This window comes from Dipodomys ordii, unplaced genomic scaffold, assembly GCF_000151885.1.
Source record: "Dipodomys ordii isolate 6190 unplaced genomic scaffold, Dord_2.0 Scaffold7, whole genome shotgun sequence".
Classification (NCBI taxonomy): Eukaryota; Metazoa; Chordata; class Mammalia; order Rodentia; family Heteromyidae; genus Dipodomys; species Dipodomys ordii.
In genome coordinates this window covers 4,747,603-4,773,622 of record NW_012267223.1, presented here as the reverse complement: position 1 = coordinate 4,773,622, position 26,020 = coordinate 4,747,603, and the positions used below count along the sequence as shown (strand labels likewise).

General features: G+C 42.0%; 1 protein-coding gene across 1 annotated transcript in view; it reads left to right on the top strand.

Annotated features, from left to right (window-relative positions):
• The window catches only part of Ern1 (endoplasmic reticulum to nucleus signaling 1), a 95,677-nt gene that overhangs the window by 8,314 nt on the left and 61,343 nt on the right, over window positions 1-26,020 (top strand). Inside the window, exon 2 of the mRNA XM_013038011.1 lies at window positions 24,623-24,743. Coding sequence (XP_012893465.1) covers window positions 24,623-24,743 — 121 coding nt within the window. The remainder of the gene's footprint in view (window positions 1-24,622; window positions 24,744-26,020) is intronic.

Here is a 26,020-nt window from a genome sequence, read left to right as displayed (position 1 = left end):
GAGTCTCATGGTCTCTCCTGCCCGGGCTGGCTTTGAACTGTGATCCTCAGATCTCAGCCTCCTGAGTAGCTAGGATTACAGGCGTGAGCCACCAGTGTCTGGCTTTACTTAGTTTTTAAAATGAAATCCATCCTCAAATGAACAGGATTTTCTACCATCTAGAGAACTCAAATGTACATTCTTTGAAGGAAGTTTCCAAAAAATTGCAGAATTTTTTTTGAGCTGTGGTAGCATATATGAACAGACATGTAATGTCTCCTAGGAGTACTGTATTCAGAGTGTGTGAGACCACTAGATGGGATCTTGACCATTTAATTAAACAAATCTTAATATTTTTCTGCATAAGGAATAGGATGCACGTCCCCGAGTCACAGTATGAGTATACTGGAGCCTTGGAGAGTGGGATTTAGCAGAATACCACCCTTCTCAGGCTTGACTGGCCCCTCCCAGTTTGAAACCATGACCCCTTTGAACAAACAGTTGAAGAAGCAGGGACCAGAGAAGGGATGGCACCCTGTCCAAGCTCATGCGTGAGTGGAAGAACAGAACTTTGGACCTGATCTTCCTGTTTCTCTCTGGTCACCAGCCCTCGCTGTGCGTCTGTTAGAACTTCAGTCTAGCTCCCCAGTTTCACAGTGAGGAGCTGACAAAAGAGAGGTACCATAAAGCCTGGGACCTAGGGAAGGGCAGTCCAGTAGGCTTGCTGTGGGCTTGTGGAGATCGCAACTTGTGATCTCTTACACAGGGTTGCAGTAGTGTAGAGATTCTGCTTTGAGAAAAACCCTGCCTTCACCTAAGGAGCTCTATGGGGAGCTGAAGCCATATTAAGTGGCCTGGAGCCAGCTCTGAAATGAGTAGACATCAAGAAGCCACCACACTTAATTCACAGTTTGAACTCATTTCTTTGTTTGAGGTCTAATAATATCCAAGCAGGTGCATGTGTTTCAGCAATATCTCGCCTTGTAATATATCTGAAATAGCAAAACTGAAAGTTCATGTTTTAGATGTCTTAAACCAAAGTTGCTCTCAGTCACACTCCTCGCCAGGAAATCCTGAAAAGGTAGAACTGTCTAATGATCAGGCTGCTTCTGATGTTTGCCTTCACAGAGGCTCCCACCTCCCAAGCTGTTCTATTACCAGGGAGCCAGTCTATGATGATAGGAGAAAGGTGATTGTGACCATGGTAGTGGCCCACGGGCCACAATGGAGGGATGCAGATTAGCTTTGGTGGGTCTCAGAAGCAGGTGTGTATGAGGAAGGGAGAAGTAGTTTAGGAAGGTGCTGTAGAGGGGGGTGTATGTACGTTTCTCTGCCTAGTTTGTGCTGAAGGGAAGAGGGGCAATCTTACTGGCTTCTCTCTGCATTCTCTGTGGAATTTGCACTTAGCAAGTACTAAGTGAATACTTCTTTGAGGCTCATTAAGATCAGTAAGGCAAGCACTATTTAATTATTAAATAAGTAGTAGTGGGAGGAGATGTTGCTTTAGCTGTCTGTTTTCTGTATGCCTTGATGAGATCTCACTGGTAATTCATGTTCTACAGAATGAGAGGGGCCTTCAGGATACTTGCTTCGTTGCATTTGACCCAAGTATGTGGTGTCCTCTCAGTGGGCTCCTCATATCACTAATGAGAGTACTTTTTCCATTGCCAAACCCCATGAGCTAAATGGTTTGTGATTATTCCATGTCTATTTCATTTTTTCACTGGGCATGATGTTGTTCACTATTTAAAAAAATGAACCTTGATCCAGGGTTGTCTTATGTATAAGCATGACTTCCTTAGTTAGTAGGCTAATTTATAATTATAATTCAAAGACATCTCTTTCTCCAGTGGGCTACTTTCCCAGGTCTTTCTCAGATGAGGGAATGATTATTTGGGTCTCAGGAGTACTTGTCATGGAAACTGATTTTTTTTTCATGCATTTTCTGTGCTGTTAGATCTCTAGAACTTGACATTGCTATTGACTGAGCTAGAGGAGGTTGTTGACTAAGGTAAATCAGATATCTCTCTCTCTCTCTCTCTCTCTCTGTCTGTCTCTCTGTCTCTCTGTCTCTCTCTCTGACTCTGTCTCTGTGTCTCTCTGTCTCTGTGTCTCTCTGTCTGTCTGTCTGTCTGTCTGTCTGTCTGTCTGTCTGTCTGTCTGTCTCTCTCTCTCGCAAATGGCCCATGCCTCCTGAGGGGCCTGCAGACATGAGAGGAACATCTGCACAGAGGCCACAGCTGGAACTTGGACTGTTGCTAGAGGCAATGCTTGCCAGCTCTAAATTTGTAATCTGGAGTCACCTAGGGAGCTTTAAAAAAGCCCTTGCTCAGACACCATCCCAGGTGAAGGGAATCAGAGTAAATGGGAGGGGAGCTTAGCATCATTTTTTAAAAACAATGCTTTAATCTCCAGGTGACTAATATGCAGCAAGGTTAGGGCCTTCAGATAATTCCTGCACCTTTACCCTGGACAGAATAAACATCCTTGTGCTCAAGGATGTCTCAGTGTGCTCAACTAGTCTACAGAAGCCGTTGGCTCATTTTGTAGAGAGATTAGGATTGTTAAATTCTGTTAAGTGGTAGGACTAGAAAGAGCCTAGTATTAGGTTTTTTATTCTATTCGTTTGCTCAATTTTTAAAGGGTAGCTAATACAAGAACCATGGATATTCTTGGACTACAGATTCTTGAAATTACTTTAATCAGCTCTAGTTGGTGTCTGGGCTTACATTATTGAATTATAAAAGGTTTGGATGTTTATTAGAAGCTACCCAACACTTTGCTTATTGATCATTTTTGCCTTCTCCATATATTAACAGACCTGAGCATTAAAATAATGCTGCTTTCTAGGTTCTCTCACAGGTAAAATTTTACCTCATGATTTTAAAAGGGCCTTTTGCACTGGAGACATGGTTCAGTGGTAGAGCACCAGCCATGATCAAGAAAGTGAAGTGAGAGCATGAAGCCCTCAGTTCAAGCCCTGGTACTGTCAAACTCAAAAATAAACTTCTGTACCAAGAGTGAAATAGTTAAGGGAAATAGATAAAAGGAATTTAATGGACAGTTAGGCACAAGAATGAAGCAAAAAGGAACTGCCAAGAACACAGCTGTACTCCTATGTTTATTAAGGCACCAATCACAGCCAAGATCTGGAATCAGCTTAAGTGTCCATCAAAAGATATATGGATAAAAAGTGGTACATACATACAATAGAGGATTACCCAGTTATGAAGAGAGGGAAATCTTGTTACTATGACAACATGGATGGAATTAGAGAACATTAGGTTAAGTGAAATAAGGCAGGCACCTACAACATGTACAAGCTAAAGATGTTGGTCACATAGAAGCAGAAGGTAAATAGTGGTTATCATAGGCTGGACAGGGGAAGAGAAAAAGGTAAAGACAGGCCCCAGGGGTAGGATTGGGTAGGAAAAGAATTTGGTAGAACAAGTGGGACAAATGTATTGTCGATTTCAAAATAGCTAAAAGGAATTGAATGTTTGAAGCAAATGACAAATGTTTGAGATGATGGACATACCTTGACTTGATTGTTACACATTCTATACATGTATCAAAATGGTGCATTGTGTATGTATGTGTATGATTGGTGCTTGCTTGCTTTCTTTTTCTTTTTTTCTTTCTTTTTTTTTGCCTCTACTTGAGCTTGAAATCAGGGCCTCGGTGCTGTCCCTGTGCTGCTTTGGCTCAAGGCTAGTGCTCTACCATTTGAACCATAGTTCTGCTTCTAGCTTTTTTGGTAATTTATTGAAGATAAGAGTCTCACAGACTTTCCTGCCCAGGCTGGCTTCAAATCATTGTCCTCAGATCTCAGTCTCCTAAATAGGTAGGATTTCACCATGGGTGCCTGGCTGAACATTGCTTTTTTTTTTTTTTTTAACAGTCCTGGCACTTGAACTCAGGGCCTGGGCACTGTTCCTGAGCTTTTCTGCTCAAGGCTAGTGTTCTACCACTTTGAGCCACAGCTCCATTTCTGGTTTAGGGGTAGTTAATTTTAGATAAAAATCTCACAGACTTTCCTGTCATGGCTAGCTTTGAACTGCAGTCCTCAGATTTTAGCCTCCTGAGTACCTAGGATTACAGACATGAGCCACCAGCACCAGGCATATTGCTATTTTTTAAAAAAGAAATTTTTGGCCAGGTATAGTGTCTCACACTTGTAATCCTAGCTACTTGAGAGGTAGAGATAGGATCCCAGTTCAAGGTCAACCTGGGCAAAACCTCAAGACTCCTTTTCAACCAATAAAAGCTGGCTGTGGTGGTGTGCACATCCCATCCCAGCTCCTCCCTTCAGAAATAGGAAGGTCATGGGGTCAAGTCAGCCCAGTCATAAATGTTGCATATTACTGAAAAGTAACTAAGAAGTGCTGAGGCCATAGCTCAAGTGGTAGGTAGACTGCCTGCATCACAAGTGTGAAGCCCTGAGTTCCTATCTCTGTTTAAAAAAAAAAAAGGAACTTTCAGAACTGGGGCCGTAGCTAAGTGGAAGAGTTTGCCCAGTGTGTATAGGGTCTTGGGTTGGAGTCTCAGCCCCGAAAAAAAAAAAAAAGAAAAAGAAAAAAAGAACTTTCAGGATGGAAAAATGATGGGAGGATACAGTTGGTGATATCCTTTCCCTTTTCACATGAGAGCTGATGGTTGCATCCTTATCACCCTCATAGCTCAAGCCAGCAATCTCCTGAAGGCTTGCTATGTCAGGTGCAGAAGGAAAGCCTGACTATGGAATGCTGCAGATGACCAGTTGTCTGTCTGGACTCATTTTGATTGCTACTCAGATTCTATTCGCTTGGGAAAACCCACTTTCTAACTACCACATTGACTGAGATGGGCCAGATCCAAAGTTCCCCTGGAACCGAGTTGACATTTGTCAATAGACTTGGAAGTCACTTTCCCTTTTCTTTTCCCTCCTCCTCCTCCTCCTCCTCCTCCTCCTCCTCCTCTTCCTCTTTCTCCTCTTTTTCCTCTTCCTCCTCCTCCTTCTTTTTCTTTTTGTGGTACTGGAGTTTTTAGCTCAGTACTATTGCTTGCTAAGACAGGCACTCACTCTACCACTTGAGCCATACCCCTAGACCTGTCCTGTAGGACTCAGCAGAAGCATGGGGCCTTCCCTGACCACTGTGCTTTCCTAAATAGAACCTTTCCTGCACTCCAAGAGTGGGTTTGGCATACAAATATACAAGTATGTGTATATGTGTGTGTGTGTGTATGTGTGTGTGTATGTCTAATCATCTGAAAGAATAGTTCTCAGATATGTCTGATAATCCAAGCAAATATGAGTCTCTTTACATCTTAAATCTTTACAACTCAGGAAACAGAGCATGCAATTCTTGAATTTTTGTGATGGCTCTGTTCCCAATACTAATGTGGGCTATGTTTTGTTTTGTGTTGGTACTCAGGGTTTGGGCACTGTCTTAGCTTTTTTGCTCAAGGCTGGTGCTATAACACTTGAGCCATAACTCCACTTTCAGCTTTTTTTTTTGTCAGTCATGGGGTTTGAACTCTGGGCCTGGGTGCTGTACCTCAGCTCTTCAGCTCAAGGCTAGTGCTCTACCACTTCAGCCACAGCACCACTTCTGGTTTTCTGGTAGTTTATTGGAGATAAGTGTCTCGCAGACTTTTCTGCCTTGGCTGGCTTTAACCAAGACCCTCAGATCTCAGCCTCCTGAGTAGCTGGGATGACAGGCGTGAGCCACTGGAACTGGGTGGAATATGTATTTTTTTATTGGCCAAAATTAAATTATTTTTCTCATTGTCAAAGTATTAATATTTCCAGATAAAGTGGAATACTAAGTTACAAAACCAGACCTGGGGAAATTCTGATGTTGAAGGTACTACTTGCACTGAACATCCAGTGATCTTATCCTATCAGTCTGTTGGGGTTCATATTCCAATTGCTGTGGTCAGGTTTTGCAAAAGAGGAAACAGTTTCCTTAAACACAGTGATTAAGAAAAAGTTTATCTGTGTTTTGCTGTTTAACTGACTTGGAACTAAGCTTCTAAAATAGTCCTAAATCATCCTGATCTGATAGTTCAGTACTTAGAAATCTCTGAGTTTTTGGTGCATGAAGTTCAGTTGTTTAACTGATCTGTAGTTGAAGTACAGAGATCTTTCAGCTAAGGTTATGGTTGATTTTGGAGTCTATAATGCAAAATGTTATGTTATAGTCCTGCATAATATTAGTGGATTCCTATGGTAGTTATTTTTCCTACCCTGAACCTTAAAGTGAATCAGTTTATTATTTCTTTGATTTTCCTTTTTTTCTTTTCTTCCCCCCCCTCCCCATGTGTGTGTGTGTGTGTGTTTGTGTGTGTGTGTGTGTTTGCGTTTGCTGTCTCTGAGCACTTTTTGCTCAAGGTTAGCACTCTACCACTTGAACCACAGCTTTACTTCTGGCCTTTTTTTGTTGTTGTTGTTGGTCATGGGGCTTGAACTCTGGGCCTGGGTGCTTTCCCTGCGCTCTTCAGCTCAAGGTGGCCGCTCTACCACTTGAGCTACAATGCCGGTTTTCTAGTGGTTTATTGAAGATAAGAGTCTCACAGACTTTCCTGCCTGGGCTGGCTTTGAACCATGATCCTCAGATCTCAGCCTCCGGAGTAGCTAGGATTATAGGCTTGAGCCACTGACATCTGGCTTGTTTTTTTGTTTGTTTGTTTTTGTTTGTTTGTTTTTTGTTAGACTATTTATTGGAGATAAAAGTTGTCTCACAGACTTTTTTCTGCCCCAGCTGGCTTCAAACCCTGATCCTCATATCTCAGCCTCCTGAGTAGCTAGGATTACAGATATAAACCAGCAGGGCCCAGCTTTTTTTTTTTTTAATTAATTTCTAATGTTGCAGCATTTTGGGGGGGAGGGGAGGGTCTGGGTGTGGGGCCTGAACTCTGGGCCTGGGCGCTGTCCCTCAGCTCTTTAGCTCAAGGCTAGCACTCTAGCGCTTGAGCCACAGCTCCACTTCAGGCTTTTTTCTTTTTGCTTATGTGGTGCTGAGGAATCGAACCCAGGGCCTCATGCATGCAAGGTAAGTGCTCTACCACTGAGCCACCTTCCCAGCTCTGTTGCAGCATTTTAAGATAAGCAGAGACACTGGGATGTTGCAAGAGCAGGGTTTAAGATGACTGTATTCAAAGGCATGAAGACTTGTACGTGCTGTGAAATTGTTATGTGGGGGGGGGGGAGAAATTGTTATGTATGTTTTAATCATATTTTGATTGGTTCAGGCTAGAAGAATCTACCACAAAACCTAAGGAGATGCAAAGGTTTCATAAGTCAGAGCTACAAGGCTTTATCCAGCTCATACTTCTTCCTTCATAGGATCAGAAACCAGTAGCTTCAGAAACCGAATGACTTGCCTAGAGCCCAAACCAGAACACATGCTTATGTGTCCCACTTTACTTTTTAAAACTTCATTCACCCACCAAAATGAAAACAAAACCAAAAAACCTGAGCCTGTGCCAAGCTCAAGGGAATATCCCAGGAACTGGGAGTTTGGAGTTAATGACAAAGCTGAGAAGTGAGAAATCTGAACAACAGGGAAGTATAGTTTAGAATCTTAGGGATTGCCCTGGGCAAGGCCTGGGGACACTGCTGGGTCACCTCCCAGGAGGTATGGTTGTGGACTTGAGTTTTTCCTGGTCTCATGATTCTTCTGTGTGGTCTTCCGCTCCTGGAAGTCAAGAGTTTCTAGGTCTTAGAGCTCTCTGGTGCCTTCTACTTTGTAGACCCTCTTTCTGTGTAAATATAGGGTTAAAGTGAGAGTTTAGTTTGGGGGTGGGGTTGTATGAGTGATCTGGCAAGTAAAAGAAACTTAAAGAGTGAGCCAACAGGAAGATGAGTGGAGCAGGGAGTGCCTGGCAGAGATTGATTAAATCCCTCAAGTCCTGCCAACCTTCCTGAGTAATGGAGGCCATGATTCAGTGACTTCCCTCATCCCAGTACTCCAAAATTTCTACTCTCTAGAATGAAAATCACCCTGGAACAGCTATGGTTAATTTTTTTTTGTTTTTGTTTTTTTTGGTCCTGTGGCTTGAACTTGGGGCCCAGGCACTGTCTCTGAGCTCTTCAGCTCAAGGTGAGTGCTTTACCACTTGAGCCACATCATCACTTCCAGTTTTCTGGTGATTAATTAGAGATAAGAGTCTCACAGACGTTCCTGCCCAAGCTGGCTTGGATCCATGATCCTCAGATTTCAGCCTCCTGAGTAGCAAGGATGACAGGCATGAGCCACCAGCATCCAGCTGGTTAATATTTTGATTGAGCATCTGCGAGATGAAAAAAGTGTAGTAGTTTAATGCTTCGATCTTTGGAGGGAGCTTTCTGATTCTGTAGGAGATGACTGGCCAGGGAAGACCCTCAGTTGAAGGGTCTTGGAAAGAAGAGATTTTGTGTCAAGGTTGGTCTTGAAGGCCACCTTTATCCTCACATATATTATCCTCAAATACAGCAGTAAACTGTCCCTGAGCTTTTTCACTCAAGGTGAGTGCTCTACCACTTTGAGCCACAGTGCCACTTCCAGTGTTTTGGTGGTTAATTGGAGTTAAGAGTCTCACAAATTTGGGGCTGGGAAGGTGGCTCAGTGGTAGAGAGCTTGCCTTGCATGCATGAGGCCCTGGGTTCGATTCCTCAGCACCACATAAGCAAAAAGAAAAAAGCCAGAAGTGGTGCTGTGGCTCAAGCGCTAGAGTGCTAGCCTTGAGCTGAAGAGCTGAGGGACAGCACCCAGGCCCAGAATTCAGGCCCCATGACTGGACCCCTACCCCCCCCCCAAAAAAAACCCCACAAAACTACCTTTAGGGTCAATTTACATGTTATACAAATCAAACTTTAAAAAAAACTTTTTTGGTTATTTCTTTTTTATTTTTGGTGTTTCTTTGAAGGTTTATTCTTGAGGTATTTAATTTTTTTTAATTGTGAAAATACCTTACAGAGGGGTTACAATTACATAGGCAAGATAATGAGTACATTTCTTATGAAGCATTGTTGCCTCCTTTGTTTGCCCTTCCCATCCCTTCCCATCTCCCCCCCCCTTTTTTGGTTATTTCATGTATAACTTTTCAGTTGTATCATTTAATAACTTATCTAACCCACTAAGTATTAAATTAGCTTAAAACAAAATAACTTTAAAATTAAACAGAAAGAAACAAAAACATATTTACTCTTAAGCCAAATATCCTTATGCAACTTACAACATTGCCCAATTCTTTCTAGTCTTCACTTATAGCTTTTAGATGAGTCACACTGCAGTTTTTACCACAGTTGTTAGGACTTGGGTTTTTGTGTGTTTTTGAACGATTATTACAAGGTTTTTTTAGAGGAGCCATATTTCCCTGAAGAGGGAATACATGACATCCATCCCTATTGAGGTAGCTGGAGGGTCTGGGGCAGGAAGTGAGGTAGGGGGGTGCTCAGGTGGGTCTGGGTGGAGAGAGAGAGTGGCCAGCTGTAGGGCGGGAATTCCAGGGCAGGGAGGAGCTCAGGTATGGGTGGAGCTGAGGACCAAAGGTGGGCATAATGTTAACAATCAGCCTCAGTGCTGCTTTTCTAGCGCAGTGAGGCTGATTTTGGTGCTAGTACTTGGATTTAGAGCTCAGGGCCAGGGTGCTATCCCTTAGCTTTTTCGCTCAAGGTAGAGCTATACCATTTGAGCCACAGCTCCACTTCAGACTTTTTGCTGATTAGTTGGGGATAAGAGTCTCATAGACTTTTCTTCCCAGGCTTGCTTTGAACTGTAATCCTCAAGTTCAGCCTCCTGAGTAGCTAGGATTACAGGAATGAATCACTAGCTCCTGGCTCTGACTTAGTTTTATCACAGTTTGTTGAAGGTACTCAATTTGATTTTTACTTAGTTTTTTTTTTTTTTTTGTCAGTCATGGGGCTTGAACTCTGGGCCTGGGCGTTGTCCCTCAGCTCTTCAGCTCAAGGCCAGCGCTCTACCACTTGAGCTACAGCGCCACTTCCGGTTTTCTGGTGGTTTATTGGAGATAGGAGTCTCATGGTCTCTCCTGCCCGGGCTGGCTTTGAACTGTGATCCTCAGATCTCAGCCTCCTGAGTAGCTAGGATTACAGGCATGAGCCACCAGCGCCCGGCTTCAAAGTTCTTTTTATCTCTTTTATTGCACTTAAAGCAGTTGGTCTTTCGGTTAGCGTAATTGACTGCTATTCTCTATTAGATGATAAACTCCATGAGGGCAGGGTCAGATCTTTGGCTATGATTCAATTGTGCTCTCTTTCACAGTTCTTGGTGTAAAAGTCAACTGACACTGATATGTTGCTTACAGTGTAATAGGTTAGGTACTGCTCTAAGAACTTTATATATGTTAACGCACCTAAATCTTCCCCAAACCTTTGTAACTTCTTGTTCGTGGCTGTGGCTGTGTGTGTGGCTGTGTGTGTGTGTGTGTGTGTTGTGTGTGTGTGTGTGTGTGTCCCTGTGTATGTATATGTGCCAATACTGAGGCTTGATCTTGGAGCCTGGGCACTTTAGCTTTTTTTTTTTTTTTAAACAGTCCTGGGACTTGGAACTCAGGGCCTGGATACTGTCTCTGGGCTTCTTTTGCTCAAGGCTAGTGCCTCTACCACTTGAGCCATAGCACCACTTCTGGCTTTTTCTGAGTAGTTTTTTGGAGATAAGTCTCAGGCTTTCCTGCCTGGGCTGGTTTCAAACCACAATCCTCAGATCTTAGCCTAGCTATATTATAAGCCACCTGTGGTGCTGTGGCTCAAGTGGTAGAGTGCTAGCCTTGAAAAATAGAATCTCAGGGACAGCACCCAGGCCCTGAGTTCAAGCCCCAGGACCAGCACAAAAAAAATAAAATAAGAGTTTAGTAGACTTTCCTGTGCTTTGAACCACAGTCCTTAGATCTCAGTCTCTTAAGGTATGCGCCACTGTTTTTTTACTATGATCCCCATCCAATGGGGATGGGTCAGTGACTACCCAAGGTGATGTGATTCTAGAACCTGACCTTTTAACAACTATACCATTAATCCCAGTTACTTTGGAGCTGGAGATAGGAAATTTGCAGTTCAAGGCAGCCCAGGTAAAAATGAGAGTCCCTATCTGAAAAATTAAAAGCAAAAGAACTGGGGTGTGGCTGAAGTGGTAGAGTGCTCTCCTAGCAGCTCCAGGCCCCTGAATTCAGTTCTCAGTTCCATCAAACAACAACAAAAAGAACTAACTACTACATTGCACTTAATAAATGTATGTTCAATTGTCCAGCAACATCAGAAAATGGTGTGCTGCATAAGTCAGTTTCCAGGTTGATTGAAATACAATTCCATATAGGTAGGAACATTTGGTTAAAAAAATCTTTTCTGTTGTTACGCTCTTTTTCCTTCTTAAATTCATCAAAGCAAACATTGTAACCTTTCCTTAGTCATTCCAGCTTGCTGTGTAGTACCAGCTATTGTACTCTTGATATGTGTACCTAAGGGATGGGGAACAACCAGGTTTGTGAGAGTCATCAGGGTTTTGAATTTTGTTTACTCTCTTTTTCGTGGTACAGCAATTGAACTCAGGGCCTTGTGCTTGCTAGGCAGGTATTCTGCCACTTGAGCCATGCCTCCAGCCTGAATGTCATTTAATTTCTCATGATCTCTGCCTACCAAAGATTTCTTTTAATAAATGACCTTCTTTACCATTTATTATTTTTTGGGTCCGGTCATGGGGCCTGAACTTTGGGCTTGGGCACTGTCCCTCAGCTCTTCAGCTCAAGGCTAGCGCTCTACCACTTGAGCCACAGCACCACTTCCGGCTTTTTTCTTTTTGCTTATGTGGTGCTGAGGAATCGAACCTAGGGCCTCAGGCATGCAAGGCAAGAGCTCTACCACTGAGCCACCTTCCCAGCCCCCTTCTTTACTATTTATATAACTCTTTCTTTTGAAATTCTTAATGTATTTATTTTACTTATTTAGCATTTAGGGAGATGTTGCTATTCCTCCATTAAGAAAAAAACAAATCTGGAAGTTTATCCACCTTGCCCCTCAGTCCAGATGAGCAAGTAACCCACTTTCTGGACCCAGAGAAGTTGGTGATGAAATTAGATGACCTCCAAAGGAGACAGGGCCTGTCTAGGACAGTGACATCAGGAAGAGAGATTCCTGGGGATATTGAGCCTGTGACAGCTCCATTTCTGTCTTAGATAGCCAGTTTTCCTTTTTCAGGAACAGATTCTGTTCCTTGATGTCTGGAAAGGCCTCTTGCTTGAATCCACAGGTTTACCATCTTCTTGTTGGTAATTCTTTTTTTGGGGGGGGGAGGGAGGGTGTACAGATCCTGGGGCTTGAACTTAGGGTCTGCACACTGTCCCTGAACTACTTTTGCTCAAGGCTAGAGTTCTATCACTTAAGCCATAGCTCCACTTCCTGCTTTTTTTTTTTTTTTGCTAGTTTTAGTGGAGATAAGTGTCTCTCAGACTTTCCTGCCTGGTTAGCTCTAAACTGTGATCCTCAGAGCTCCTAAGTAACTAGGATTACAGATGTGAGCCACCAGCGCTGGGCTCCTTGTTGGCAATTATTTTCTGCTTCTGTTTCCTACAAACTACTTGATAAACTAGAGAAAGCATTGATGTTCCTTATAGGCCAGCTGCTCTTTTTTTGCTCTTCATCCTCAGAGTCTTCTATTTGCAAGCCGCAATTTTTTGTCTTTCAGTTTTGTTTTCTTAAATCAGTCATGGGGCTTGAACTCAGGGCCTGGGCACTGTCCCTGAGCTTTTGCACTCAAGGCTAGTACTCTGCCACATTGAGCAACACAACCACTTCTGTGTTTTTTGGTGGTTTATTGGAGATAAGAGTTTTAAAGACTTTCCTGCCTGTGCTGGCTTTGAACCAGATGCTTAGATCTGTCTCTTTCTGAGTAGCTAGGATTGCATGTATGAACCATCAGTGCCTGGCTTCTTTTCTTCTCTTTTCTTTTGTCCTGGAACTGGGGCTTTAACTCAGGGTCTTACAATATCACTTGGCTTTTTTACTCAAGGCCTCCACTTCCAGCATTTTGGTAGTAATTGGAAATAAGAATCTCACAGACTCTCCTGCTCAGGCTGGCTTAACTATGATCCTCATCATTATAAGTAGCTAGGACTACAGGCCTGAGCCACCAGAGCTGGCTCCAGGCAGTTTCTTATGCTTTCTTGTCTCTGTCAAAATATATGGGAATTGGACAGACTGTCTTCTAGATGAGCCTAGAAGGAAGAAACCTATGCTGAAAGTATAGGAAGCCAATGATATAACATTTTTTTTTTATTTTTTTTATTTTTTGTGAACATACTGTACAGAGGGGTTACAATTTCATGGGCAAGATAATGAGTACATTTCTTATCAAGCATTGCAGCCTCCTCCTTTGTTTACCCTTCACATCCCTTCCTAGCCTCCCCCCCGACCCCCCAATCCTCCCCCCATAACATTTTTTCATAAAAAAAGTCCATGTCTGATAGCTTCCTTTACTGTGAGCATCTTATTCCTTGTAAGCACAGTCATAGCTCACTTCATGAGGCACATCAGTTTATGGGTGGTCATTAAAATGGTTCTTGCTGTTCAAATGAGTTGCCCCATGCTAATCAGTACTGTGTGTTTCCTTGGCACTGACATTAAAAGAATGACTGGCTTTATCACAGCAATTGGCAGTGTCTGTAGCACCATCTTTGTGACAGAGCATCTTTTTAGACCTTAGAGCCAGGTCTTCAAGAGATCTATGGTACTGCATGGTGACTCACCACAACATTTTTTAATTGCCTTGATTTAGCCATTCCAAAGCTATACATATATCAAAACATCATGCTGTAAATAGTAAATATATGCAATCTTATGTCAATTGAAAAGCAAAACAATTTGTATTAGAAAAGGAATTGAGTGGGAAGTGTATTACAGAATTTTTTTTTTTTTTATTGGTGACAGCTGTGACTCCCCTCCTCCTTTTTTTATGATTGAATCCAGGGCCTCAAACTTGCTAGGCAAATGCTTTCCACTGAAGCCCCACCCCAGCCCCGACTGTGACTTTATAGCATCACGTTTTGTGATGTTATACCCACCCACTTAGATCTACTGTGGGATCTCAGGAATTTTCATCCAGAACGTTTTTTTAAACTCCACCCTGTATAATTTGCAGTGCTGTTTGATATATTGGGTGTTTTTAGAGAGTCTAAAATTACATTTTGTTCGCATCCAAAAGATCCAACCCTCATATCAGAGGGCTGATCTTCATCTACCCCATCAGGACTCAAAGGGGAGCTTCAGGCCTGAGATAATTTAAGCTTATGGCTGTCAGAGGACCATGATTTAAAGTAGTGAAATTATAGTGTGGTGCAGTGGGCAAAGAACCAGATGGGGAGGCAGAGACCTAGAGCCAGCCCTTTGACTATGTTAACTGTCTGTGGTGCCGTGGGCAAGTCACCTCACCTCTTTGGGTCTTGACTTCCTCTCCTATGAAATGAGAGGGCTGGGAAAGGTGATCTCTTTGGCCCTTTTCATCTGGAAAATTACACATCCCAGGAGCAGTAAACTCCTGTTTGATCTGTGCTTTGTGGAGCCACACACATTTAAATAACTATCCACCTAATTGGGGAGATGAAGGTGGCATGGTGGGCTTGTTTGGTAGAGAAGTGGGAAACCCTAACAGCATACTTCAAACAATGGGGGACTTCTGACTGGGGCCTGGCCAGAAGTGTATTTCATGATGTTTAACTTTATCATAATGCTTGGCAACATCTGGCAAGTGAGGGTGGCAATTATGTCATAAATACAGTTGTTTGTAGGTAATTTTAATTTAACTAGAGTACTTACCCACTTTCTTCTTGACCTCTTCCTTTCCCTCCTCTAAAGGAATCTAAGTGTAAAGAGCAAAATTGACAGTTTCAGATTAGTTGCTGTTATCAGGACTGAAATACTAACCAACTGAGACTTATTACCCTTTGTGGTTTCCACATAAAGACTTCCTATTAAATAGGATGAGCTACACAAGTATCTATACTCAGATGGATCAAGTTTGGCTTCTTGAAAGGCCTGTGTCCTTATGAATTCATTCTAATCCAGTCCTTTATATATTAGCTTAGTTTGTTTAGGATGCTTTCCATCAAGTACACCTAGTAGCTTTCTCCATTGCAGTTATTTCCTTTTAGTAAAGACTACAGAAAGTGGTAAAACCAGCATTCCAAAGCATAGCCACTAAGCTTTAATTTTATATTGGCAATACTGGAGTTTGAACTTAGGGCCTCATGCTTGCTAGGTGGGCCCTTTCCACTGGAACCACACCCCTACTTCACATCTTGGGTTTTAGTTTTCATGTCTATACAATATAAGATTTGGTCTGGTTCCCTAAGGATCCTCAGGGACCTTAGGAACTTGGCACCACTCTAAGAACAGGACTTGCTTTCTTGACCCATGGGGGTTAGTTTGTTTCCTGGAGCACCTTTCAGGCCCAGGTGTATTTCCTTCCAAGGTAACAGAAGGAACCCAAGCTGCAACTGATTGACCTTAGACACCTAGCCTAGGGCTCCAAAACCAGTTTGGGGAGAAATATATTCACCTGTTGTGAAATTAGCCTACCTTTGCACTCAGAAATAAAGGGGACTGATGAAGTACATTTTATCAGATCTAGTCAAGAAGAAGAATAGTTTGAACTGAAGAATTGTAACTGTCTCAAGTGGTGGTTAATTACACCACACCTCAGAATTGCCACAAATACTAGCTTAACTCTCACCTGCTTAGTTTGAAAACCACAAACTGTTCAATTAGTCTTTGCCCTTTTCTGAATCTGGACTAGATACCTGACTCCCATCCAAAGCAAATGTCATGCTTACTTTTCTTAATTGACATAGTATCAGGAAATATAAAAGCCAACAAGCTGGTTACAAGGAACTGCAGTCATCCCTCACATATTGTGGGAGTTAGGTTCCAGAGACCCCCCGCAATAGGTGAAAATCCAGGATGTAGCAGCCATGCCTCACTATATTGCTGTTCACTTATTGCTACTTAGCAGATTTTCACCTATAGCTGGATCACTATGTACTTTTTTTTTTTAAACCCATGATACAGTGAAGCTGAAATAAGTGAACTGCTATATAGCGAGGGATGACTGTATATTGTAGATGGATTCTTGCTGAGCTGATAAGTAAACTGCTATATAGAGAGGGATGACTATATTATATGGATTCTTGCTGACTTGCACACACAGGTACACAAAGTATAACAGAATTTGGGCTGACTTAGAAGTAGTGTGAAATCCTTAAAACACAGACACAATTAGAAAAATTTCTTACTATCACCAATGCTGTGATTTGGTTTTTACTCTTGATTCTAATTCCACAGACCAGAGACTAAATGTAGTGAGAATCCTATGTTACTAAACACAAGTGCTACATAGATACCTCCATATTTGGGTATTCTTCATTTGTATCAGGATTTTATTTAAATACTTTCTTTCTTTTTTTTTTTTTTTTGGGTCCGGTTGTGGGGCCTGAACTCTGGGCCTGGGCGTTGTCCCTCAGCTCTTCAGCTCAAGGCTAGCACTCTACCACTTGAGCCACAGCGCCACTTCCGGCTTTTTTTCTTTTTGCTTATGTGGTGCTTAGGAATTGAACCCAGGGCCTCTGGCATGCAAGGCAAGCGCTGTACCACTGAGCCAACTTCCCAGCCCTTTAAATACTTCCTTATGCTTGCTGAGTGTTTATTCCACTACCCTGATGAGTGTAAGGCTTTTGTTCCTATGGGTCAGGAAGAGCTCTTCATATAATATGTTTATACAATTACCAGGTGTTAATTTCAGTCTTACGCAACTGTGGCAAATTCTTTTTTGTGTGTGCTAATACTGGGACTTGAACTCAGGACTTCATGTTCTTTTTTTGTTTTTTTTTTCTGGTCGTGGGTGGGGCTTGAACTCTGGGCCTGAGTGCTGTCTCTCAGCTCTTCAGCTCAAGGCTAGTGCTCTACCACTTGAGCTACAGTGCCACTTCTGGTTTTCTGGTGGTTTATTGGAAATAAGAGTTTCATGGACTTTTCTGCCCAGGCTGGCTTTGAACTGATCCTCAGATCTCAGCCTCCTGAGTAGCTAGGGTTACAGGCGTGAGCCACCAGTGCCCGGCGAGGACTTGTCACTTTACTACTTGAGCCACACACCTCTACTTCTGGCTTTTTTGTGTGTGTGTGTGCCATTTCTGGGGTTTGAACTCAGGGTTTTGGCACTGTTCCTGAGCTTCTGTGTCTAAGGCTAGCACTCTACCATTTGAATCATAGCTCTACTTCCAGCCTTTTGAAGTAGTTAATTCAAGAACAGAATCTCATGGACCTTCTTCACTTAGGTTAGCTTTGAACCACAATCCTCTGATCTCTGCCTCCTGAGTAGTTAGGATTATAGGCATGAGCTACTGGTGCCAAGCTTACTACTAGCTTATTGCTGGCTAACTGGAGATAAGAATTTCACAGATTTGACTGCCCAGTTGGGTAGAACTGTGACTCTCAGATCTCAGTCCCCTGAGTAGGATTACAGGCATGAGCCACTGGAATGATTAGGAATAATTATTTGGCCCTCTGTGGGCACAGTCTTCTACAATGTGATTAAGGATATTAGAATGATTGTATGCTCCTGAATACTTTTATAGAGCAATCAGAATCGGCAGCACCCAGGATTTGTTTATGGGCCAGAGTAGATAACATTGTTGAGAATAGAGTTATAGATGTATACATCCTTTTTGAATTTTATCTGATGCCTGCTAAAGGCCTGTGTTATAGAATACTTTTTAAATACTTCCTGCTAAATTGACAATAATTTATAAATTTTCTGTTTTTTAAAATTTATTTCACTTATAAAATTATATTTTAAATACAATTTTATAGTTATTATTAAGGTGTTTTTCAGAGGGGTTACCATTTAATAAGATAGATAATGAGTGCACTTTCTTTCTCTCTCTCTCTCTCTCTTTCTCTCTTTCTTTTGGTTGGCCATGGGGCTTGAACTCTGGGCCTGAGTGCTCTCCCTGAGCTCTTCAGCTCTACCACTTGAGACCCACGGTGCCACTTTGGTTTTCTGGTGGTTCATTGGAGATGAGTCTCATGGACTTTCCTGCCCAGGCTGGCTTTGAACAGTGATCCTCAGATCTTAGCCTCCTGAGTAGCTAGGATTACAGGTGTGAGCCACAGGTCTGAATGCATTTCTTTTTTGGACAATGTCCTTGTTTCCTTCACTTTTCCCCAATATCCCCCTTCCATCCCTGCCCACAAGTTACATGGTTCATTTTCCACATAGTGTATACTTAATACCAAGATTGCATTTTGTGAGAAGCTTTGCAGGGCTAGTATTCTGTTGTAGTACAGTAGAAAGGATCTTTCTGGTTTTAAAATCAGCTGCTCCATTCTGAACCAATAGAATAATTCAGTCTTGCCTATAATTCTGTAAAGTGTAATATGTATTCACTAGTCAGCCACAGTGAACCCTTAAGTCAGTTTGCTTTTGTTTTACCATTGTGTCCAGCTCTCCGGTGAATTTGAGTCTTGGCAAGAAGTCTCTTTACTGCAAAAGTCAAACTGCTTGTTGATGGCAGGTTCCAGGAATCTAGGTACACCCAGTATTGTATAATGATATTCTATTCAAAACACTTGCCGGCAACCTTGCTCATGTTTATCCAAGTGTTGCATGGTTAATTTGAAGGACTGGTTTCCTTAAGTTAATAAAATTAAAGTTATGTGACAATAACCCTAATAAGTGAATATTAGTTAAAACAAGAATATAAACACACAGGGCTGGGAAGGTAGCTCAGTGGTAGAGTGCTTGCCTTGCATGCCTGAGGCCCTGGGTTCAATTACTCAGCACCACATAAGCAAAGAGAAAGCTGGAAGTGGCGCTGTGGCTCGAGTGGTAGAGCACTAGCCTTGAGCTGAAGAGCTGAGGGACAGTGCCCAGGCTCAGAGTTCAGGCCCCACGAACCCCCCCACCCAAAAAAAAAAGAATATAAACACACAGACAACAAAAACTGGCCTCTGGGAAAAAATCCTAGAAGTCACAAATTAGGTTATTAGTCTAATAATATAAATACTTTAGTCTTTTGGGGTAGAATTGGGAAGATGAGATTTGTAGAAAGTATTTTTTAACTCAATCTGCTAAACTTAGCACTGTGATATAGTGCTAGTTTATAGTAACTATAATGCTTTGTTTATAGGAATTTAACTTTTGTTTGTTAAGTTTTTTTGCTGGTTGTAGGTCTTGAACTCAGGGCCTGGGCACTATCCCTGAGCTCTTTCACTCAAGTCTAGCACTCTACCACTTCAAACCACAGTTTAGCTTCCAGTTTTCTGGTGATTAATTGGCGATAAGACTCTCATGGACTATCTGTCCTACTGGTCTGGCTTTGAACCATGATCCTCAGATCTCAGCCTCCTGAGTAGCTAGGACTACTGCCACCAGCACCTGGTGGGAATTTTAACTTTTAAGAATGTACAGTTTGGACTTGAGAAGTATGTGTGACTCTCTTGTCCACAGTGTTGGGTTTTCTGTGTGTGCAATGTCTTAAGAGGGAGTTTTGTAAGTGGAATGGAGATTGCAATCCTATTTTGTGCAAATGGGACAATGATCATAATCTTTAGTCAGTGTATATTACTTTGGAAAACTGTAGGTATGAGCTACAAGTATGCATGGCATTTTTTCCCTCTGAATTAGAAGGAAGTTCATATTAGAAGTTCATATTATTTGTTGGGTTTTTTTTTGTTTGTTTGTTTGGTTTTTTGGTCCAGTCATGGGCCTGAACTCTGGGCCTGGGCGCTGTCCCTCAGCTCTTCAGCTCAAGGCTAGCGCTCTACGACTTGAGCCACAGCGCCACTTCCGGCTTTTTTTCTTTTTGCTTATGTGGTGCTAAGGAATCGAACCCAGGGCCTCATGCATGCAAGGCAAGCGCTCTACCACTGAGCCACCTTCCCAGCCCATTCATATTGGTTTTTATTAGCCATGGTTTTGGCCTTTCTGGAAGCCTCAGATTGTGATCCTCCTGCTTTCTGCATGATGAGAAGTACAGATATACGACCACACCCAATTTGTTTATTGAGATGAAATCTCAGTAACTTTTTACCTAGGCTGGCCTTGATCTTCCTGATCTCTGTATCCTGAGTAGCTAAGATTACCACCTTAACCAGGCTTTGGAAGCTAGGTTTTGAACCTTGTGCCTGGAAATTTATGAATTGTAATTCTTTGGTTAATACAGCATTTCTGTTTTTGTTTTTGTTTTTTTTGCGTCCGGTCATGGGGCCTGAACTCTGGGCCTGGGCACTGTCCCTCAAGGTAGGCTAGTGCTCTACCACTTGAGCCACAGCACCACTTCCGGTTTTTTTCTTATGTGGTGCTGAGGAATCGAACCCAGGGCCTCGAGCATGCAAGGCAAGTGCTCTACCACTGAGCCACCTTCCCAGCCCCACTAAATACTTTTAAAAATTTATCTCAGAAGTCATTTTAGGAAGAGTTTTTTTCTTACCTAAAATATAAGGAGTTAAACTGGATATGGTAGCACACATTTAAATCCTAGCACTTGGAAGGCTGAGAGAATTGGGGCCTTAGGATAGCCTAAGCTACTTAGAGAGACCTTGTCTTAAAAAAATGAAACAACCCTCCCCCATGGTATAACCCCTGCTTTCACTGTATTTGATGTTGGTATAATTTGTGGAGGGGAAGGGAATAAACAAATCGTTTAAATAGGGATACAGGTGGACCCATTGCAACAATGAGATGTACAAATCGTTACGTCGAAAAAAAACGAACTTTACAACTTTAGCTGGAGGTGGGGGAGTGGGGGGGTGGAGATGGGAAGGGATGGGAAGGGGAAACAAAGGAGGAGGCAACAATGCTTGATAAGAAATGTACTCGTTATCTTGCCCTTGTAATTGTAACCCCTTTGTACAGTATTTTCACAATTAAAAAAATAAAAAAAATGAAACAAAATATATGTATCCTACCTAAATATCTGTGTGTGTGTGTGTGTGTGTGTGTGTATGTATGTGTGTATACTGTTGATAGCAGTATATAGACCTAATTAATGCAATAGTAACTAACAATTAGGTGAGTTTACATATTGGGAATAACCAATTGGCTGGTGACTTAGCTTTTACTCCCCTCTGTGCAAGCAGTTGGTAGTTACTAGTAAATGCAGAGTGGTGAAGTTGCTAGACTTTGTGAAAAGTTACTCTTAGAATCCGATCTTTGGACAGAGGACCTGGCCTTGACTTTGCATTTATTTGAGGTAGGGGTGGAAAACTTAAAAGTCTTCTCAGAATAGGGCTGCAATGAGGATACTCGAACTTCAATGAGAATACTGAATCCCACTAAGAGAAACATAACTTGCATCAGCAGCCATTTCCCCATCAATATCTGTCTTGAGGAGCCTGATGATCCAGGCTTCCCAGTCCTCAGACTGGGCCCTTCCAAAGCAATCTCTGATCCCCTTGTCTGAGAGGGTCTGTGTAGCCAGAGCCTGATGTCTGTGGGGACCAGTTAGTTGATGGCTGTTTGGACTATTTAGGATAGACTAGGCTGTTTGCCTCTACTATTCTCCCCTTCTATCGTGTTGAAAAGTCCTTCCTGAAGCCAGGTGCCACAGTTTTAAACATGAGTCAGATTCTGTATAGCACATAATAGATCTGCAGAATTGGCCTTTTCTTTCCATTCCAAGGCTTTCTGGAAACTAGGATATGTAGAGAAAAATGGACACCAAAGACTGAAACAGCTGAGTGCAGGAATTGGACAAGGTCATTAGGGCGAAGCAGTGTGGGTTTTTGTTTGTTTGTTTGTCTTTTCCTCAGAATGTAATCACAGCACCATAAAACCACAGGGTGCCCTAAAGATAGTGTCAAAGAAATGTGCTTTAACAGTTTAAGGGTTTGGGGAGGGATGGAAATCAAATTAATTGGAATGCCAGTTTTGTTTTATTTTTTAATTTTTGGTGGTGCTAGGGTTTGAACTCAGTTTTGTGCTTTCCAGACACTCTACCACTTAAGTCATACTTCCAGTGAACATACCTGTTTTTTTTCCCCCACATTTTTTTTTTGCTAGCATCAACTAGTTTACAAGGAAATTTCCTAAACTAACCTCAACACAGTATATCATTGTGTGTTCACACATGTACATAAAGTATTTTTACCATGAAACAATGTATTTTTGTTGTTCTTTGTTTTTGTACCATTTCTGGGTTTTAAACTCAGGGCCTAGGCACTGTCCCTGAGCTTTTTTTTTTCTTGAGGCTAGCACTCTACCACTTGGATGAATCATATCTCTTTTTCTGGCTTTTGGTAGTTAATTTGAGATAAGAGTTTCATTGACTTTCTTGCCTGGGTTCTCTTCGAACTGTGTTCTTAGGTCTCAGCCTCCTGAGTAGCTGGGATCACAAATGTGAGCCACCAGTACCCAGCGAAGCAGTGTTTTTTGATGTTCTGATTGTGCTTCTAGATCCTAAATGATCCAGAAGCATATTCGATTCATGTTAATTATAACAACTGTATTTGAAAGCAAATATTTTCACATTTCAAAAAATGCTTAAAAGAATTGTACTCATTACTTATGTAACTGTAACCCCTCTATATTGCCTCAACAATAACAATAAAATACTTTTTAGGGCTAGGAAGGTGGCTCAGTGGTAGAGTGCTTGCCTTGCATGCATGAGGCCCTGGGTTTGATTCCTCAGCACCACATAAGCAAAAAGAAAAAAGCTGGAAGTGGCGCTGTGGCTCAAGTGGTAGAGCGCTAGCCTTGAGCTGAAGAGCTGAGGGACAGCGCCCAGGCCCAGAGTTCAGGCCCCACGACCGGACTCAAAAAAAAAATTTTTTTTTTAATGCTGGGGGGAAAATTCAAGACTATTCATTTGGCTGATTTAAGTATGACCTTGTTCAGAGTGGCTCCCCAGATATCCTAATTTCTAACAGCCAGGAACCTTCAATAAGAATCTGCTAGTTATAAGAGGATTTTTCAGGTTATTGTGACTTGTAATTGACTGTCAGAGCTCTTGGTTGATAAATTCAACTCCTCTATAAACTCCTGTTTTTGAGATTTTTTTTTTTAGAAGTCTACATTAGTCATGTTATTAGCATTTTATTTCGATTCACCAACCAACCGTAGACAAGTGTTCTTGTGGTTACCAAAGATGCTCAGAGCAGTGGCAGTTGTGAACACTGATGTGTTTTAATGAGTAGTGACCTTTTCAAACATTAATACTATGCTGAGATATATTTGGAAGCATTTAGTTCATTGTTGCACGGAAGGCTTTGATAACAAACACTTTTATTCTTGGAAATCTATGATCTGAATGGGAGACTTGTGTTTTTCTAAACATCTATCCCTTTTTGGTGGGTATTAATAATCAAAAGTGATCAAGTTGCCGGGCGCCGGTGGCTCACGCCTGTAATCCTAGCTACCGAGGAGGCTGAGATCTGAGGATCACAGTTCAAAGCCAGCCCCGGCAGAAAAGTCTGTGAGACTCTTATCTCTAACTAACCACCAGAAAACCGGAAGTGGTGCTGTGGCTCAAGAGGTACAATGCTCGCCTTGAGCTGAAGAGTGCAGGGATAGGCGCCCAAGCCCAGAGTTCAAGCCCCATGACCGAACAAAAAAAAAAGTGGTCAAGTTGCCTAATATCCTAAGATGGAAATTCCTTTATCTGCAGCTCACATGACTTGGCTGAAGTACCTGTGAATCCCAGCTTCTCTCTCACCTGCTAGTTTTTACATTTTTGTTTTTGTTGTTGTTTTTTTTTTTTTTGTTATTACTTGTAGTGGATCTCAATCTTGGCCCCATATTCTTGCTTGTTTTTTTCCACTCAGGGATGGCACTCTTAATCACTTGAACCATAGCTCCACTTTCAGCTTTTTGCTGATTCTTTGGAGATAAGTCTAACAGATGGAAATAGTGCTATGGCTCAAGTGGTAGACTGCTAACCTTGAGCAAAAAAGGTGAGGGACAGTTCTCAGGCCCTGAGTTCAAGCCCTAGGACTGGCAAAATAAATAAATAGACCAACCTACCTAGGCCGGCTTCAAACTATAATCTTTAAATCTCAGACTCCTGACTGGCCAGGATTACAGGTGTGATCCACTAGTGCCTGGATGTGTTTTCAGTAAAATAGACCTGTGAGAACAAAGTTGTAAGTCTGGCCAGTGAGAGCTGTCTGAGTGAGAGTAGCCCAAAGATGGTTTCATTCCTGTCCTTATCAGGTTAGGTTACAGACTTTTCTGTCAGCAGCTAAGATCAACACTTCAATAAACTAAGGTGAGTTAGGTCTAGTTTTGACTCCGTTATTGTCTCAGTTGTGTCTTCCATGGAAATGTAGGCCCTCTACCCTCAGTTTCTTCATCTGTAAGTTGGAGTGCTTTTTTTGTTTTGTTTTGTTTTGTCTTGGGGCTTGTATTCTGGGTCTGGGCGCTGTTCCTTAGCTCTTCAGCTCAAGGCTAGCGCTCTACCACTTGATCCACAGTGTCACTTCTGGCTTTTTTTCTTTTTGCTTATGTGGTGCTGGGGAATCGAACCCAGGGCCTCATGCATGCAAGTCAAGCGCTCTGCCACTGAGCTACCTTCCCAGCCCAATAGAGGAATTTTTGAAGGCTAACTTTGGGGAGTCTATGATGGCATATGAGTAAGGTGAAAAATTATATTGACATGAAAAATCATCTACATTTTGTTGCAGATCTTTGGAAGCACCAGTACAGTAACACTGCCTGAAACCTTGTTGTTTGTTTCAACCCTGGATGGAAGTTTGCATGCTGTCAGCAAGAGGACAGGCTCAATCAAGTGGACTTTAAAAGAAGGTAACTTGGACATTTGCTTAGCTGCTTCCAAGTAAACATGTTCCACAGATAAATGGTTACATGCTATTTAATAAAATAAGAGAGGAGAATGGGATAGGGGAAAAGAATTCTACGAAGAGGGTATGTTCACAGCCTGAATTGGTGACCACTAATTGCAGTAGATGAAGAGGCAAGTCTTATCTTTTTGCTTCATTGCTTCTGTCCAGACTTCAAGTTTACATAGCTCTAAGCTTTTCTATTAGTAGTTTTGGCTGGTTGGTCTTTATGAAGACATAATGCATTAGATTTGTTAAGTTCTAGTGATTAGAATCTTGTAATCTTAATTATAAATGATATCTTCTCAACTCCTCAGTTTACTCATTTGCGTTTTTTTAATAGAGCCTGAAGTACCTGAGGGCTGTAAGACTTGACATTCATCTAAGCTAACCACATTTTATTGGGTTTGTGGTGAGGGGAATAAAAGACTGGGCTTGTTTCTCATTTAACCACTCACATGTCCATCTTACGATCTTACATTTATGTGTGGTAGCTGGCTGCATGAAGCCCTATACCTGGGCAACTAATTCCATTTTATTTACAAAGATATCTTCCTGGATAAAGCCAGGCAGATCTCAAGTTTTGGGACTTTCGGTGTTATGTCCCTTATTCTGTAATAATTTCATTTGGCCCTAGTTTGGGTCTGACCAACATGTTCTTTATCATTGCTTCTCTGTGGCTTGTTATTTTCAGGAGCATAGCAAGTGGTTTTCCTTTCTTGAAAAAGCATTCCAAAACAATACTGTAGATGGAAAAACACTAGGGTATGTCAGAAGGTCAAACATCATTTTGCTAATTCAGCAGCAAACCCGGTTCCCATCTGTAGGTGAGGACAACTCAGGTACCAGAGGCGTTCTACCTCACCTGTCTGGGCTTTGTGTGGATCAGCAATAACTTTTTTTTTCTTTTTTTGCCAGTCCTGGAGCTTGAACTCAGAGCCTTTACACTGTCCTTGAGCTTCTCTGTGCTCAAGGCTAGCGCTCCACCATTTGAGCCGCAGCACCACTTCTGGTTTTTTCTGTGTATGTGGAACTGAGTAATCAAACCCAGGGCTTCATGCATGCTAGGCACCTTCCCAGCCCCAGCAAGAACTTTTAAGCCAGCAATGGACAGCACTCAGGAGTAAAAGGCCACAGAAGAAAGATGTAATAGACTTTGCACTGCAAGCTCTGAGAACATTGTTAGTAATCAGAATTTTAAAAACGTAAGCATTTTCTATTTTTGTACAAAAATGAAAATCA